The following is an 18,129-nucleotide window of genomic DNA, read 5'->3' on the forward strand; positions in this document are numbered from 1 at the left end:
CACTCCAGCCTGAGCAACAGAGTGAGACTCAATCTCAAAAAAAAAGAAAAAGGAAAAAACATGGGTAAATACAATAGACGTTCCTTCTCTTGAGTTCCCAGTCATGTTTGATGGTTAAGCAAAGGTATTAAAACTGTCTGAAGTAGTTCAAAGTTTATGTAGAGGAAGTATTTAAGATAATTATAAATGGATAAGGGCAAGTGGACATAGAGGTGAGGTTTCTATACTTAACTTGAAGTGGTAAAATGGCATCAGTAGACTGTAAGTTATGTGCCAAGAACAGCCAGTAAAAAACAACCTATACTAAGAGATACATTGGAACACACCTACTGACAAATCAAAATGGAATTCTTTTTTTTTTTTTTTTTTTTTTTGAGACGGAGTCTTTCTCTGTCCCCCAGGCTGGAGTGCAGTGGCGTGATCTCGGCTCACCACAACCTCCACCTCCTGGGTTCACGCCATTCTCCTGCCTCAGCCTCCCGAGTAGCTGGGACCACAGGCGCCCGCCAACACGCCCAGCTAATTTTTTGTATTTTTTAGTAGAGACGGGGTTTCACTGTGTTAGCCAGGATGGTCTCGATCTCCTGACCTCGTGATCCACCCGCCTCAGCCTCCCAAAGTGCTGGGATTACAGGCTTGAGCCACCGCGCCCGGCCCATCAAAATGGAATTCTAAAACACTTAACATAACCCATAGGAAAGCAGGTTGGGAAAAACAAATCAGAAACAGAACAAATGACAAGAAGTAAAATGATGGACTTTATATTCAATGTAAACGGTCTAAATAAGCCAATTAAAAGATAAAGATTGGCCAGGTGCAGTGGCTCACTCCTGTAATGTCAGCACTTTGGGGGCTGAGGCAGGTGTATCACTTGAAGTCAGGAGTTCAAAATCAGCCTGGCCATCAAGGCAAAACCCTCTCTTTACTAAAAATACAAAAATTAGCCAGGTGTGGTGGTGCATGCCTGTAATCCCAGCCACTCGGGAAGCTGAGGCTACAGTGAGCCAAGACATGCCACTGCACTCCAGCCTGGGCGACACAACAAGACCCCTATCTATCTCAAAAAAAAAAAAAAAAAAAAAGGTAGTAACTTAAATATATGCATAATGAGCTTATGGCCTGATAAATCCAGCATAAGTTGAAAACGTAACTAAAAAATGCGTTTAGTACACCTACCAAACATCAGTCGTAGCTTAGCCTAGCCTACTACCTTAAATGTGCTCAGAACACTTACATTAGACTACACTGGGCAAAATCATCTAGCACAGACCTGTTTTATAATACAGTGTTGAATATCTTATGTAATTTATTGAATACTGTATGAAAGTGAAAACAGGATAGTTGTCTGGGCACTCAAAGTGCGGTTTCTACCGAGTGCGTATCACACCACCGTAAAGCTGAAAAGTGTCAGTTGAACTCTCATAAGTTAGGGACCATCTGTATAGGCAGGTTGAAAGTAAAAGGATAGAAAAAAATATGTGAATATTAATGAAAATAAAGGATTCATTGTATTAACGTCAAAGTAGACCTCAGTGCAAAAATTATCACAGACAAAGACGGACAATGAGAAAAGAATCAACCTGCCAAACAGACGTAGCAATCCTAAGTGTGTGTGCACTAAGCACGGATCTGCAAAACGTGAAGAAAAGAAGTGAAAGGAGAGCTAGACAAATCAACAATTACGGTCGGATGTTTCAACACCCTTCTCTCAACAGTTGATAGGAATTCAGCAAGAAGATAAAGGAGCACCGTCATCGACAGACAGGGCCTAATGATGTTTATAGAATATGCCACCCATTGCACTGAATGACATGTCACATTTTCTGGGATGTAGTTAAACTAGTGATGAGAGAGAAAGCACCAAATGCATACGTTAGAAAAGAGACGTGAGAGGTTAGAAAAGAGGAAGGATCTCAAATCAATAACCTGACCTCAGCTGGGTGCCGTGGACGCACCTGTAGTCCCAGCTACCCAGGAGGCTGAGGTGGGAGGACTGTTTGAACCCGGGACGTTGACGCCAGCCTCTTGCCATCAGGCAACATAGGAAGACCCCATCTCTTAAAAAAAAAAAAAAAAAAAAAAGAATCAAAGCTCAAGATTACATGTATAACTAGGAAAAAATTTAAAGCAAGGAGCAGTAAGAAGATAATAAAAAGCAGAAAATGAAATTGAAAACAAACAATAGAGAAACTTATTGAAACAAAGAGATGGTTCTTTTAAAAGACCAATAAAATCAGCAATCCTCTAGTAAGAATAACAAAAGGAGAAGATAAGATTGCCAATATCAAAGATGAAAAAAGAGGTTGGGTGTGGTGGCTCATGCCTGAAATCACCACACTTTGGGAGGCCAAGGTGGGTGGATCACCTGAGCTCAGGAGTTCAAGACCAGCGTGGCCAACATGGTGAAACTCTGTCTCTACTAAAAATACAAAAACTTAGCTGGGCGTGGTGGCGGGCGCCTGTAGTCCCAGCTACTCGGGAGGCTGAAACACGAGAATCATTCAAGCCGAGACTGCACCACTGCACTCCAGCCTGGGTGACACCATGAGACTCTGTCTCGAAATGAAAAAGAGATACCACTACAGACCCTGTAATCTGAAAAGGATAATAAGGGAATATGACAAACATCTACATACATAAATTTTATAAATTGGATGAAATACACCAATTTCTCAACACAAACTACCACAACTCACCTGCTATGAAATAATAATTTAAATAGCCCTATAACTAGAAGACGAATTTGTAATTTTAAACTCCAAAAGGAAATATCCAGGCTCAGATGGTTTCACTGGAGAATTCTAAGATTAATTTCCCAGAAAATAGCAGAGAAGGAAAAACGTCTATTTATTTATGTATTTATTTACTGAGACAGGTTGTCACTGTGTCACCCAGGCTGGAGTGCAGTGGCACAAACATGGCTCACTGCAGCCTCCACCTCCTGAGCTCAAATTATCCTCCCGCCTCAGCCTCCCAGGTAGCTGGGACCACAGGCCCACACCACCACACCTCACTAATTTTTTCAGTTTTTGTAGAGACAGGGTCTTGCCATGGTGCCCTGGCTGGTCCCAAACTCCTGGGCTCAGGCAGTCCTCCCACCTCAGCCTCCCAAAGTGCTGGGATTACAAGCATGAGCCACTGTGCCCAGCCTCAGTTTATTTTATGAAGCTAGTGGTTCTCTGATACCAAAACCACACAAAGATAACACGAGATAATAATATTACAAGCCAATATCCCTCAGTGATATAGACACAAAATTTTTTAACAAAATATTACTAAACAGACTGGGCACAGTGGCTCACACTTGTAATCCCAACACTTTGGGAGGCCGAGGCGAGCAGATCACCTGAGGTCAGGAGGTCAAGACCAGCCTGGCCAACATGGTGAAACCCCATCTCTACTAAAAATACAAAAATTATCCGGGCATGGTCGTGGGTGCTCGTAATCCCAGCTACTCGGCAGGTGGAGGTTGCAGTGAGCAGAGATCGTACCACTGCACTCCAGCCTGGGCGACACAGTGAGACTCTGCCTCAAAAAAAAAAAAAAATTACTAAATAGAATTTGGCAATATATAACAAAGAATTCTACACCATGACCAAGTAGGGATTATTCCAGGGATAAAGGTTGGTTCCGTATTTGAGAATCAGTTGATGTGATCCACATGTTACCAGCTAACGAAGATAACTCACATGATCACATTTGTCACTATGGGGAAAGCACTTGACAAGTTTAACATCTATTCATGATTTAAACTTGGAAAAACAGAGAAGGAGAGGAACTTCCTCAGCTGGATAAAGAGCATCTGCACAAGCCCTGCAGCCAGCATTCTCCTCGAGGGGAAGCAATCACCCTTCACCATTCAGATCCGGAACAAGAAAGGACGTCTGCTTCAACCATCGGATCCAGCATGGTGCTAGAAGCACTGGCCACTGCAGTACAAGGAAAGAAAAGGCATGCAGATCACAAAGGAAGAAACGAAACTGCCTGTTTACAGATGACATCGTTGTCTTTGTAGGAAATCCCAAGGCATCCACCAAAAACACTCCTAGAATTATTAAGTGAGGCCGGGCGCAGTGGCTCACACCTGTAATCCCAGCACTTTGGGAGGCCAAGGCAGGCCAATCACCTGAGGTCGGGAGTTCAAGACTAGCTTGACAAACATGGAGAAACTCTCTCTACTAAAAAAGAAATACAAATTAGCCGGGCGTGGTGACGCATGCCTGTAATACCAGCTACTCGGGAGGCTGAGGTAGGAGAATTGCTTGAACCTGGGAGGCAGAGGTTACAGTGAGCTGAGATTGCGCCACTGCACTCCAGCCTGGGAGACAGAGCGAAACTCCATCTCAAAAAAAAAAAAAAGAAAATTAATAAGTGAGTTCAGCAAAGTCAGAAGACACAAGATCAACAGAAATGATTCAATAGTGTTCCTGCATACTAGCAATGAACACACAGACACCTAAATTAAATACACAGAACCACTTAAAACCACTCCAAAAAGTGAAATACTTAGGTATAAACCTGACAAAACATGCGCAGAACTTATATGCTGAAAACTCAGCAATGCTGCTGAAAGACGTCAGCACACACCTAGAGAGACGGCCGCGTTCGTGGGTTGGAAGGCACAACAAAGTGGAAGTAACAGTTCCTGCCAGATGGATGGACAGGTTTCATGCAATTCCTAAAAAACCCTAGCAAGATGTGTTAATGGGTCAGGACAAGTCATCCCAAGTTGTCTATGGAAATGTAAAGGAACGAAAATAGCTAAAACCATTTTGAAAGAGAACAAAGTGGAAGGAATCAGTCTACCCAGTTTCAAGACATAGAACTACAGTGGTCAACACAGTGTGGTATTGACAGAGGGACAGACATGCAAATCCATGGAACACAACAGAGAACCCACAAATACACCCAAACAAACATGCCCGGCTGAGTTTTTTTACAAAAGCGCAAAAGCAATTCCACAGACAAAAACAAAACCTTCAACCCAAGTCTCACCCCACACAAAAATAACTCAAAACGGATCCCGGACTTCAACATAAAGCATAAGACAATCAACTTTCAGGGCCAGGCATGGTGGCCCACGCCTGTAATCCCAGCACTTTGGGAGACCAAGGTGGGCAGATTGTTTGAGCTCAGGAGTTTGAGACCAGCCTGAGCAACGTGGCAAAACCCCGTCTCTACTAAAAGTACAAAAAATTAGCCGGGCGTGGTGGCGCGCGCCTGTAGTCCCAGCTACTCGGGAGGCTGAGGTGGGAGGATCACTCGAGCCTGGGAGGCAGAGGTTGCAGTGAGCCGAGATCACACCACCACACTCCAGCCTGGGCAACAGAGCAAGAGCCCATCTCAAAAAAAAAAAAAACAAAAAAACTTTCAGGAAAAAAATAGAAGAAAATCTTTGGGATCTAGGGCCAGGCAGAGTCATTATACTTGATACTAAAAGGATGACCTGTAAAAGGAAAATTGATAAATTGAAATTCATTAAAAGTAAAAGCATTTGCTCCATAAAAGACCCTGTTAAGAGGACAAACATAGTTTTTAAGCTGCAGACAAAATATTTGCAAGCCACGTATCTGACAATAGTCTAAACTCTGGAATATATAAAGAAGTTTCATAACTTAACACTAAAATAATCTCATTAGAAAATGAGCACGGACAGAAAGAGACGTTTCACCAAAGAATGCACAGATGGCAGATAAGCCCAGGAGAAATGCCTATCATTAGAGAAGCAAGAACCACTGTGACACCACTACACACCCATCCCGTGACGCATCACACACCCATCCCGTGACACATCACACACCCATCCCGTGACGCATCACACACCCATCCCGTGACACCACTGCACACCCATCCCGTGACGCATCACACACCCATCCCGTGACACATCACACACCCATCCCGTGACACCACTGCACACCCATCCCGTGACACATCACACACCCATCCCATGACACCACTGCACACCCATCCCGTGATACATCACACACCCATCCTGTGATACCACTGCACACCCGTCCCGTGACAACACTGCACACCTGTCCCGTGACACATCACACCCATCCCATGACACATCACACACCCATCCCATGACACCTCTGCACACCCATCCCGTGACACATCACACCCATCCCGTGACACCACTGCACACCCATCCTGTGACACATCACACACCCATCCCGTGACACCACTGCACACCCATCCCGTGACACATCACACACCCATCCTGTGACACCACTGCACACCCGTCCCGTGACACCACTGCACACCCGTCCCGTGACACCTCTGCACACCTGTCCCGTGACACATCTGCACACCCATCCCATGACACCACTGCACACCCATCCCGTGACACATCACACACACCCATCCCGTGACACATCACACACACCCATCCCGTGACACATCACACACACCCATCCCGTGACACATCACACACACCCATCCCGTGACACCACTGCACACCCATCCCGTGACACATCACACACACCCATCCCGTGACACATCACACACACCCATCCTGTGACACCACTGAACACCCATCCCGTGACACATCACACACACCCATCCCGTGACACATCACACACACCCATCCCGTGACACCACTGCACACCCATCCCGTGACACATCACACACACCCATCCCGTGACACCACTGAACACCCATCCCGTGACATCACACACACCCATCCCGTGACACATCACACACCCATCCCGTGACACCACTGCACACCCATCCCGTGACGCCACTGCACACCCATCCTGTAACACATCACACGCCCATCCCATGACACCACTGCACACCCATCCCGTGACAACACTGCACACCCATCCCGTGACACATCACACACCCATCCCGTGACACATCACACACCCATCCCGTGACGCATCACTCACACCCATCCCATGACACCACTGCACACCCGTCCTGTGACACATCACACACCCATCCCGTGATGCCACTGCACACCCATCCCGTGACACATCACACACCCATCAAAACGGCTGGAATAAAAGTAGCAACAACCCCACATGCCGGCAAAGATACCGAGAAATCAGGTCACTCGGCTGTTGCTGGGAGGGTAAAATGGCTCCTCAAAAACGACACCCGAAGTTGCTGCGGACTCAGCAGCTGTTTCCATGGATGCTTAAGCCACAGAGTTGAAACCCAGGTTCATGCAGAAACGCTTGCAGAGGTTTACGGCAGCTGTAATAGACAAAAACTGCAAAGAGCTCAGCTGTCCTTCCACAGGAGAGCGACCGCACACACTAGGGTGCGCTCACGCCACGGACGCTGGTCAGCGACAGGAGGAAGGAAGCCTCCATTGCACGACCTGGCGGAACCTGAGAATTGGTCTGAGAATTGCCTGCCCCGCGGGTATGTGCCCTGAGAATTGGCATGAGTGAGAATTGCCTGCCCCGCGGGCACGTGCCACAGGGTTCCACTCATTCTTGAAATCATATGTTCTTGAAATCACACAAGGACCCCGAAGGGCGGGGGTGGGTGTGAAAGGACACGCGGGTCCGGGCGTGGATGGGGCCCATGTCAGTGACCTCAGTGTCCGGCTGGGATCCCTCTACTATAGCTGTGCAAGATGCCAAGCTGTTGCCAGTAGGGTCTATTTCAAAAGGGCTGAGAGAGCCCCTATTTTCAACACTCTCAAGCCCTCTGGGGCGGTGCCATGGCCTTCTTGGGTACTTTGTCTGCAGGAATGAAATGCAACCCTTCAGGCCGCTGGGGGCCTGGGGCCCCTTCCCACCAAGAGGGTTCTGACCCTTTCCAAAACCCTTTCCAAACTGCAGTTCCAGCTCTTGATGTCAGAGACCAGGCCCCAGTCCCCCCAGGCCTTGACGTCCTGGGAAGGAGCAGAAAGCAAGAGCAGGAATTTGGGAAAGATGGGCGATCCCCCTGCAGGAGGCCTTCCCAGGACCCCCACCCTCCCGACCTCACTAAACGCAGGGTTTGGGAGAGGGTGGGCCTGCGTGGGGACTGCATTGCCCTAGCAAGGCCCAGGAGAGTGTGCAGGGACCGTGCTACCAGCACAGCCCAACACCCTCATGGCTGCACCCCAGCGCGTCCCCTCAGCCTGCTGCTGAGCTGCTCAGAGGTCGACCTTGGGGTCCAGTGTGACTTCTCTGCCTGGCACCACCTGGCCTCAGTCCCCATGCTGGCCGCTGCAGTCCATATAGCCAAGAAAAACCATGGTGGCCTCAGGCCCAGGGGGTCCAGGAAAGACCCCTGGGGCCCAGGGCAGTGCCCTCCTGGAGTGGACGGGGACCACCAGCTGCCAGCATCGCCCTCAGTCTTGGCTGCCCGGGAGGTTTTCCGAAGGCCCGACCCCACTCCTCTCGGAGCTGCTGGTCCCTCTCTCCCATCAGGCGCCTCAGGGACCCTCCTCCACCCAGAGGGTCTCTGTCTTCCCGGTTTTCCTGGCGTAATTTGGACTTGGGGAGAGAAGAATCATCATCCATCACACACCCAGACCAAAGAGACCCAAAGCCCCTCACCCTGCCAGCCTAAGGGGCATGGCCCAAGGTCTCCACCCACAGCCCCCAGGGCACAGCTGTGTGCAGGTCACCAGAAGCCCCAAATAATGACAGCAGCCCAGACAGTCGGCACCGGCCCCTGGTGCAGCGTGAAGCCGCTGGCACTTGCCTGGGTTCATTCCAGGGGCCATGAGAGGGTCCTGTTACGGCTGCATCCTCACACCCACCGGGCAGCTGGGGCCCAGCTCTGCCGTGGATCCCGGCCAGGCAGCAGCCACCCTGTGGACTGAGAAGCTTCCACTCCTGCTGCACAACTGCGAAGGGGCCCGGAGGGCCGGGAGCTGGTGATGGTGACAACTCTGCCTGGCACCTCCTCCTCCTCCGGGGCAGCCGAGCAACCCTGGACACGAGGGGGCTTCATCCCACCCCCAGGAGAAAATTCCCAGTCCTCTGAGAGTCCAGTGCGGGTTTGCCAGCCGGGGACCAAGACCCGGTATGGCCTAAACCACGCCTGGTCACCAGGGGTCAGGCGGGACCTTCTACAGGGCTCAGTGGAGAGACCTGCCCGCTGCCCCGGTCCAGGGCAGATGGGGGTGGGAGCCTTCATCCCACTCGGGCATGACGGAGGAGAGCAGGCAGCCAGCGTCTGCACGTCTCAGGCAGGGAAGGGCCTGAAGCCCTGGGAAGCAGAGGCTGCGCCCTCAGGAAATAGGACCCGGCCTGGCTCCCTCACAGCCTCGGGCTGCCCCGTGGACCGAAACCCCCAGGCACCTTGCGCCAGGGCTGGCCCGATGGTGGAGACGCCACACCATGAGCAGCAGGTTCCTCTCCGTGTCTTCCCAGGCGGGGGGCACTTGGGGCTCAAACTGGGGCCTTGTGAACGGTCTAGGGCCTGCTCAGTGCCACCCTTGAAGCCCCTGGCCTTCCCCGGGCCGGTCCCTCTGCCGTGTGGGCTCTGCCGAGTGGGCCCTGCTGGGTCTCCTCTCCCGGAGCTGCCCCGCGTCCGCCCTTGCCCCTTGCTGAACTGTTCACTGCCGAGGGTGTGGACTGGAACAGTCACCCTGCCTGGGTCTGCTGGAGGTCTGCCTGTGCTCAGGGTGGGGGTTCCTCATGCAGCTCCTCTGTCCGTGGGGGACCCCTGTGAGCAGCTGCAGCTCAGCAGCAGGCTGAGGAGCCGGGCTGGGGGCTGGGAGTCCCAGCAGGCCCTGGGCTGACACGTGCCCTCTTGCAGGTGGGTCCGAGGAGAGCACTACAGGTACAAGTTCAGCCGTCCTGGGGGCAGGCACGCCGCCGAGGGCAAGTGGTGGGTGCGGAAGAGGATCGGCGCCTACTTCCCTCCGCTCAGCCTGGAGGAGCTGAGGCCCTACTTCAGGGACCGTGGGTGGCCTCTGCCCCAGCCCCTCTAGATGTGCACAGAAATAAAGGCAAAGACCCAGCCCCTCGGCGGTTCAGCAACGTCTGCCCGGCCCAAGCTCGGCATCGCCAAGAGAGACGTGGAGAGGAGAGCGGTGGGACCCAGCCCCCAGCACGGGGGTCTTGGGTGGGGTCTGCTGTCACACACTGTGGCGGCTCCCAGGCTCTGCCCGCCTGGGGCCCCATATCCAGGCCAACCCTTGTCCCAGGCGCCAGCCTTCTCAGGGGGCTCTGATCTCCGGTCCCTCCCACCCTCCTCCCAGAGGCCCAGCCTGGGGCTGTGCCGCCCACAGGAGTTGACACAATGGCCATCATGACACCTTCCTCCCCTACAGCCCTGACCACAGACCCAGCCAGGGAGCTCTCAGGGTCCCTAGCGCCCCACGGGCTGGTTTCTGTTCCCCCCTCAATGGTGTGTTCCCAGCCAGGTCCTGACCCTCAGAGCCGAGTCCCCGTCATGTCTGGGGCAGCCGAGCCCTCACCCCACAGGGACCTGGACGTGCCCGGCTAGGATGTGGGGTTGGACAGGCCATTTTCTGTCCTGTCCCTCATCTCCAACCCCACCACAGCCTACACGCATCCCACACGTACAGGCACACACAAGGGCACACAGCCCGTGCACACGTGTGTTCTGGGCCCGGTTTCATCCCCCAGTGACTGGTGTCTGTGAGGTGCAGATGGACACACCGCACACCCAGCCCCCCCACCAGGCTGTGACCACGCTGCCTCTGAGGCCTTGACAAGACCCCTCAGTCGGAGGACAGCCGGCCGTGCACTTTCATCGTTGTCGGACAAACAGCGTCTACTGCACATTTTTCTATTATTCCTATTCTTATGCCATATCTATTGCATATTTTTCTACTATTCCTATTATACCGTTTACCAGCTTACTCGAAAACAAACTGCTTAAATGAAGAAGTTATTGTACCTCCCTCCCCTTGGCGGTGGCCGTGCCCCCAGCCCACACTCTGGTGCTGGGGCAGCGGGTGACCGAGCGGGACTCAGGCTTGGTGGAGAGGTTAATGGGTGCTGCTTTGCCTGGCGACCCTTCCAGTGTCTGCTGCGGGAATACTTGGAGTAAAATGGGAATGAGCAGGGGTGCCAGCTCTGCTGGAAGGAGGCAAAGCTCTGGGGCAACGTCCCCCACCCAGGACGCTGTGAGGCTGGGTCCCGGGAGAAGTCAGAAGTGGGCCCCACCATAGGACAGAGGCCCTCCCCTCTCCCCCAGCCCGGGGGGTGGTTCCCCCACCCACCCCTTCCCCCTGCCTCCATCCACGGCACCTGGAGCCATGATGCCCACAGCTGAGCCACTGTGGGGGGCCCCAGTGGGGACAACACGGTGGTTCAGGCCGAGGAGGCCGGCTGCGGTGGGCACAGTGCGGGTCTGTGTGGAGCCCCCCCTCGGCCTGCCCGGGGGGCAGCCAGCCCAGGTGCGAACAGAGGGCCCGTGTTCCAGCTCCCGGGGAAACAGGGCGCCCTGTGTCTGTGGAGGGACAGACGGGGCCTCGGAGGGACGCGCCAGGAGCCAGCAAGTCTGCCGGAGCGACCACGCGGAGCTGTCGGCCACGGGGGCCTGGGCGGCCCTTCCTGGGGGGCTGTCCCGGGGACTCTGCTGTTGGTGGGGCCCAGCCCTGTGGCACAGCTCGGGGCGGACATTTCGGGCAGTGGCAGGAGTTGTGGGAACCCATGGGACCATCGCCCGGGAAAGGCTGGTGCCACGGGGTGCCCCTGCCCAGCCTCTGCAAGGGGGAGGCCTGAGGAGCCAACAGCCCTCCATGCCCCCTGCCCAGAACCCTCCCGTGTGGCCGCCCTCCCCGTGGTGGGTCCCGAATCCCACAGCCCCTCCTCCTGGGCTCTTTCACCCTGCTCCAGGCTCCTCTTGTCCCAGGGCAGCTGTGCACCGCTGGTCTCCTGGGGGCCCCATGGTGGGGCTGCAGGTCCTGGTCAAGGGGCGCAGGGCAGGAGCCCACAGCAGGAGTGACTGCACAGCCCATTCATGGGACCCACAGCCCAGAGGCGCTGCAGCACTGTCCTGGGACCACAGGAAGGGCCTGCAAGAGCCTGGAGCGGGCACCCTTATCCTCCGCTGGGGATGGCAGCTGTGACTTCCCAGGGGACCTGGGGGCGGGGTCACAGGGCGTGTGGGGTCAAATCACACAGCATGAAACAGACCAGGGGCCGTCACTAAGCGAACAGTTTGTGGCGTGGAGTGTACTCCCGAGGCCGTGCGTCCACTACCCGTCCGTCCAGCCCATTTCCATCTTCCGGACAGAGCCCCTAGCCCCAGGGAATCCATCTCACGCCTCTGTGGGTCTCCCTGTTCGGGACACTTCATATAAATGGAATCACGACCCTCAGCCCTCCCATCGGGCATGTCAGCTTCTTCCTTCACATCTGAACTCTCTCCACAGAGCCTGTGCGAGATGCCCCACCCCCGGCTGCCTGTGTTCTGTATGACGGAGGGTCCCACCTGCCGGTGTGGGGCAATGGGGCCAGTGGCCCCCACACGTGTCAGGCCGATGCCTGTGGTCAGGAAGTCCCCTGGGGGCGGACGTCGGGGCACCTGGGGTGGGAGTCATGGTGTGATCTGCCCTCCCCATCTCGGCCAGCCTCGGGGGCTTGTCACTGTGGAAGGTAGGTCTGCTACCACACCTGGGTACCCCACCAAGGTCACAAAATGGGGGGCCCCTGGACCCAGCTGGGGGCCTCGGGGACCCACTCCACAGAGCCCTTGGCTCTGACCCGTGAGTGTCCAGCCCTGCTCAGGGAGACCCCCTCACCCGGCAGGCAGAGGGGCCCTAATGGTGGCGTCCAGTCTCTAGATCCAGGTTCCCAGAGACATCCACTCACCTGGGGCCGACAGGTGACCTGAGGTCAGGTTGTGACAGCCTCAGCTGGAGTGGAGCCTGCACCCTCTGCAGACCCAGAGCCCATCACACCTGACCCTTCCAAGGCTGGGTTCCCCTCACCTCATCAGTCTTTGCCAGATGTTCCCAAGGCCTCACCACACTGAGCCCATCTCCCCCAAATGCCTGGGGTCCCTGTGTGGTCAGGGCCGTGGGGCCTTTGCACTAGCAACCACTGCCAGCACCCACACAGCAACCCCCTGGCTCCCCAGGGCCCGCTCTACGCCCTGACACTAAGCTGCCCCTGGTCCCGCGCCAGGCCCTCAGTGTGGGTCTGCTGGGTCAACCGTGGGCCTGGAGGAAGGGAGAGGCCCCCTGGAGTCCCCGGAGCAGCCTCCCTGGCTGGGTCAGGCCCTCAGCCATTCTCACTGCAGCTTGGAGGTCTCAGGCTGCCCAGGTCCTCATCCGGGCAGGAAGGTTTGGGAGAATGGCGGCTTTGGAGCTTTAGATCAGCAACACACAAGAATAGCACAGACGGCGGCAGCTGGCCCACGGTGGCAGAAAAGAAAGCTCCCTCGTCAAAACAGTGTGGCAGCAGCATGGAGACCTAGAGATGGACGGAGCACAGTAACCACCCAAGAAATCATCCCACATGCATGGCCAGGTACCGTCCGACGAGAACAACCCGAGAAATCGTCCCACACGCGGCCAGGTACCTTCCGACGAGAACAATCCGAGAAATCGTCCCACACGCGGCCAGGTACCTTCCGACGAGAACAATCCGAGAAATCGTCCCACACGCGGCCAGGTACCTTCCAACGAGAACAACCCGAGAAATCGTCCCACACGCGGCCAGGTACCTTCCGACGAGAACAATCCGAGAAATCGTCCCACACGCGGCCAGGTACCTTCCGACAACGGCTCCGAGACCGTTCAATGGGAAGAGGACAGTCTTTTCAGCAAGTGGTACTGGGAAAGCTTCATCTCCACATGCAAAATAATGAATGAAGCTGGCCCCTTACCTAACAGCATACACAAAAATTAACCGAAAAAAAAACAGGATGAAACACCTAAACATAAGAGCTAAAACTGTAAGACTCAGAATAAAACCTGGGAAAATCTTTAGGACATTGGATTTGGCAGTGATTTCTTGGATATGATACCAACAGCCTGGCAACAAAACAGAAAATAAATTGGACTTCAATAAAATTTGACATTTCTGGCTGTGTACAGTGGCTCACACCTGTAATCCCAGCACTTTGGGAGGCCAAGGTGGGCGGATCACCTGAGGTCAGGAGTTTGAGACCAGCCTGGCCAACATGGTGAAACCCCGTCTGTGCCAAAAATACAAAAATTAGCCTGGCGTGGCAGGCACCTGTAGTCCCAGCTACTCGGGAGGCTGAGGCAGGAGAATCGCTTGAACCCGGGAGGCAGATGTTGCAGTGAGCTGAGACCATACCACTGCACTCCAGCCTGGGCAAGACAGTAATATTCTGTATTAAAAAAAAAAAAAAAGTGCCCATAAATGAGACTGCAGAGCTTCCCTGAGCTGCTGTCTGTCTGTCTGTGGAAGCCCTGCCCTGCAGGGCAGCCGCAGCTGTAACCCCACCTCTTCAGTAAGGCTGTTTCCTTCCACCTCTGGCTCGCCCTTGAATTCTTTCCTGGGCAAAGCCAAGAACCCTCTCGGACTAAGCTCCTCTTTTGGGCTCGCCTGCCATGCATCGGAATGATGTGGCCATGTGGAAACTGTCTGGGGGTTGCTCAAAATGTTCAGTGTAGACAGATGACCACGTGGCCCCGCAACTCCACGTCTGCACATAGACCCAGGAGAGCCGGAAACGGGGACCTCGGTGTGCGTGCACCGGAACATTTGCAGCAGCCCAGAGGTCGGGACAGCCCAGATGAACAGACCAGGTGTGGTCACCCATGAGCATTACGCAGCCACAAAGAGGAGCGAGGCCCTGACACTCAGACGAGCCTTGAGAACCTGATGCCCGGTGAACCCGCCAAACAGAGAGGACACCGGTCCTGCGATGCTGCCTCTGGAACATCCAGAACAGGGAAACCCACAGAGACGCTGGGCGGGGAGAAGGCGGACGGCAGACTCGGGGCTGCTGGCAGGAACAGGGAGAGCGGGCGTGACGGCTCACAGGTCCAGAAGGTTCTCTGGCGGGCGATGAAAATATCTGGAATTAGGTAAAGATGCCGGTTGTACGTGTGGCAAATGTGTTACACGCACCACATTGCTGACTTTTAAGTGGTTAATTTTATGTAAATGTCAACTTCACCTCAATGTTTTAAAATATAGCAAAGCAAAGCAGAGTGTCTTAAGCATCCTGAGACCCTGGGCCTCCCTGCCTCAGGGCCCAGACCCTCACCCCGCCAGAAGGTCCAGTGGGGCTCAGGATGCTGGGCAGGGAACGCGCTTCGCTCCTTCTCTGTGGCGTGCACGGGGCCGGAGCCGCTTAAGACCAAGGCTCAGTGCACCTGGATGCTGGTTAACCCGGAAGTGCCGCACACAGCCACCAGTGGTCCCGCGAGCTCTGATGATGGCCTCGTTGCAGACATGCAAACGTCGATTCACCAAGGACCACGCGAGCAAATGGCAGGCGATGCCGGCGATCCTCAGCCCACTGCTGCCTGCACAGCTTGTCCCTGATGCTGCAAGCCAGGCTGCCCACCCAGCCCTCACCCGGGCCCACCTGGCACTTAGCAAATGGCCTTCCCACATCAGGCTCGTGGCTTTCCACACCACCCAGTGTTCACCTGGGCTCCCACACACCAGCAAGAGGCAGCAAGCAGGCACCTCTCCCATCTTGCTCCAAGCGCTGTGTGTGGGAGGGACGGAAACCTCCGGGCGCTGGGGAGAAGCACCCCAGGCACTAGGCAGGGGAAGGCGCGGGGGCCTCCGTCCCACCCCCAGGTCTGAGCGCATTGGGGAACCCGGGGCACCGGGAGGGTCTGTGGACAATGCCACCCTCCCTGCAGGGCTGCGGCCACCTTACTCTGCCTGGGCGGCCTGGCCAGGGGCCGCAGCTGACGCGCTGCGTCTGGGATGGTGGCTCACTGTTCTAGGGTCTACACCTGACCCAGTGTGGTCTACACCTGCCCAGGTCGTACCACACTGTCCAAACTGTTACAGCTTTCAAACCAGCCCTGGACTGGCCGTCATAGCCGCCTTGACTGTCGTTGGCCCATTGCTGGAAGCAAGTTGGCGGAAGCTTCCGTTAGGTCTGACGCTTGGTGTGCAGACAGATGGCGGGCCGCAGCACCCTTTCCTCCCCGCCCCAAGCCTCTTTTTCTTCTTGGGCGGCACGTGGGGCCATCTCCTCTGCCTCATCTTTTTCCTAACCTGGAAGTTGTCCCTTAAACACCTGCCCACGGTGAGCTACTGCAAAGCCCTTCACCCGCAGCCATGTGGACACGCTGGAAAAACATCAACAAACTCTCATCTGAACCACAAAAAAGAAGAAAGAACACTCAGAAAAGGAAGGAAGAGGCACTGAGCCAGGTCAGGGCCCCAGGCCGCTGGGAGGAGGTACCTTGTCCAGATGACATGGGACATACACGGGTTTGCAGGAAACCAGGACCCATTACAGACACGGGACACACAGGGGTTTGCAGGAAACCGAGACACATTACAGACACAGGACACACACGGGTTACAGGAAACCAGGACGCATTAGAGACACGGGACACACACGGGTTTGCAGGAAACCGGGACCCATTGCAGATACGGGACACACGTGGGTTTACAGGAAACCAGGACCCATTACAGAAACGGGACACACAAGGGTTTGCAGGAAACCGGGACACATTACAGACACAGGACCCACACAAGTTTTCAGGAAATCGGGACGCATTACAGACATGGAACACACACGTTTGTAGGAAACCAGACCCATTACAGACACGGGACGCACACGGGTTACAGGAAACCAGGACGCACTACAGACATGGGACACACACGGGTTTGCATGAAACCGAGATGCATTACAGACACGGGACACACACGGGTTACAGGAAACCGGGACGCATTAGAGACACGGGACACACACGGGTTACAGGAAACCGGGATCCATTACAGAACAACGTTGGTGAACCCCAAGCTGCAATGATGTAGCAAAAAGGCAAGAAAATACAAATAGCCAATATCGAGAAGAAAAGAAGAGATATCGCCACAAATCCACAGAGATGCCACAGGAATAATAAGGTAAGATTATGAACAACTTTATTCTAATCAACTCAGCATCCTAGATTAAACGAGAAACACTCCATGAAAGGCGCAGATTACTAAAACGTACGCTAGCCCAAACCCTAATCCTCTCCCTGCAACCGACGAAGAAAGAAAACCCAAGCGTCCCGTAACAATTGAAGAAATTGAATTTGGGCCACGTGTGGTGGCTCATGTCTGTCACCCAGCATTTTAGGAGGCCGAGGCAGGTGGATCACCTGAGGACAGGAGTTCGAGACCAGCCTGGCCAACATGGTGAAATCCCATCTCTACCAAAAACACAAAAACTAGCCGCCGTGATGGCGCAGGCCTGTAATCCCAGGTACTCGGGAGGCTGTGGCAGGAGAATTGCTTGAACCCAGGAAGCAGAGGTTGCAGTGAGCAGAGATCGCACCATTGCACTCTAGCCTCGGTGACAGAGCGAGACTCTGTCTCAAAAAAGGAAAAAAACAAAGACATTGAATTTGTAATATAAAATTTTCCACGAAGAAAACTTGAGGCCAAGATGTGTTCACTGGCCAGTTCCATCCAACACTCGGTAGAGAAATGACACTGCCCTATCCAAGCTCTTCCAGAGAATGGAGGAGGAGGCAGCCCTCATACGCCCACCAGGACGGGAGGAGGCAGCCACTCTGGAGAAGTGTCAGTTCTGGAAACAGGAAGCGCGAACTTCCTCAGGAAGCAGCCACTCCACTGCTAGGTGTCTGCCCAAGAGAAATGGAAGCACAAGGATGTGTAAGCAGCGTTTATAGCAGACCGATTTACTGCAGCCGGGACCAGGGGTGGCGCCAGCATCCGTCAGCAGGAGGACGGGTGAACCGGGCCATCTCGGGGCCATCGTCCTCAGAAACAGCCACATCTGGCTGTTGATACGCACGGCATCGGACCCTCCAAAGTACCACGCGCAGCTAAAGAACACTGACGAAAAAGCTCACAGGTCACAGCTCCACTCGGGGAACTCCAGGGAGGACAGTGGCCCAACTCCAGCGACAGACACAGGCCCATGTCGCCGGGGCGGGAACGCGGCGAGATCTGGAAGAGGAATGTTCTGAGTCTCAGCTGTGGTACCGGGTACCCTTGTCAGAAACCGTCGGTTACATTTAAATGGGTGCATTTTATGTTTGGAAATCATGCCCGGCTCTCTGGATAAAGT

General features: G+C 54.3%; 1 protein-coding gene across 3 annotated transcripts in view; it reads left to right on the forward strand.

Moving 5' to 3' along the window:
• The window catches only part of LMF1 (lipase maturation factor 1), a 107,856-nt gene extending 97,062 nt beyond the window's left edge, over positions 1-10,794 (forward strand). For 2 of the 3 annotated variants that reach the window (XM_055241270.2, XM_055241272.2), the window contains one exon: positions 9,715-9,918. In XM_055241270.2, the coding sequence (XP_055097245.1) occupies positions 9,715-9,889 (175 nt within the window). In that variant the 3' untranslated portion in view covers positions 9,890-9,918. Of the gene's footprint in view, positions 1-9,714 lie in introns of all 3 variants that reach the window. The other variant, XM_055241269.1, reaches the window with a different exon arrangement.
• The last annotated feature ends 7,335 nt before the right edge of the window (positions 10,795-18,129 follow it).

Source organism: Symphalangus syndactylus, chromosome 14 (genome assembly GCF_028878055.3).
Source record: "Symphalangus syndactylus isolate Jambi chromosome 14, NHGRI_mSymSyn1-v2.1_pri, whole genome shotgun sequence".
Lineage (NCBI taxonomy): Eukaryota > Metazoa > Chordata > Mammalia > Primates > Hylobatidae > Symphalangus > Symphalangus syndactylus.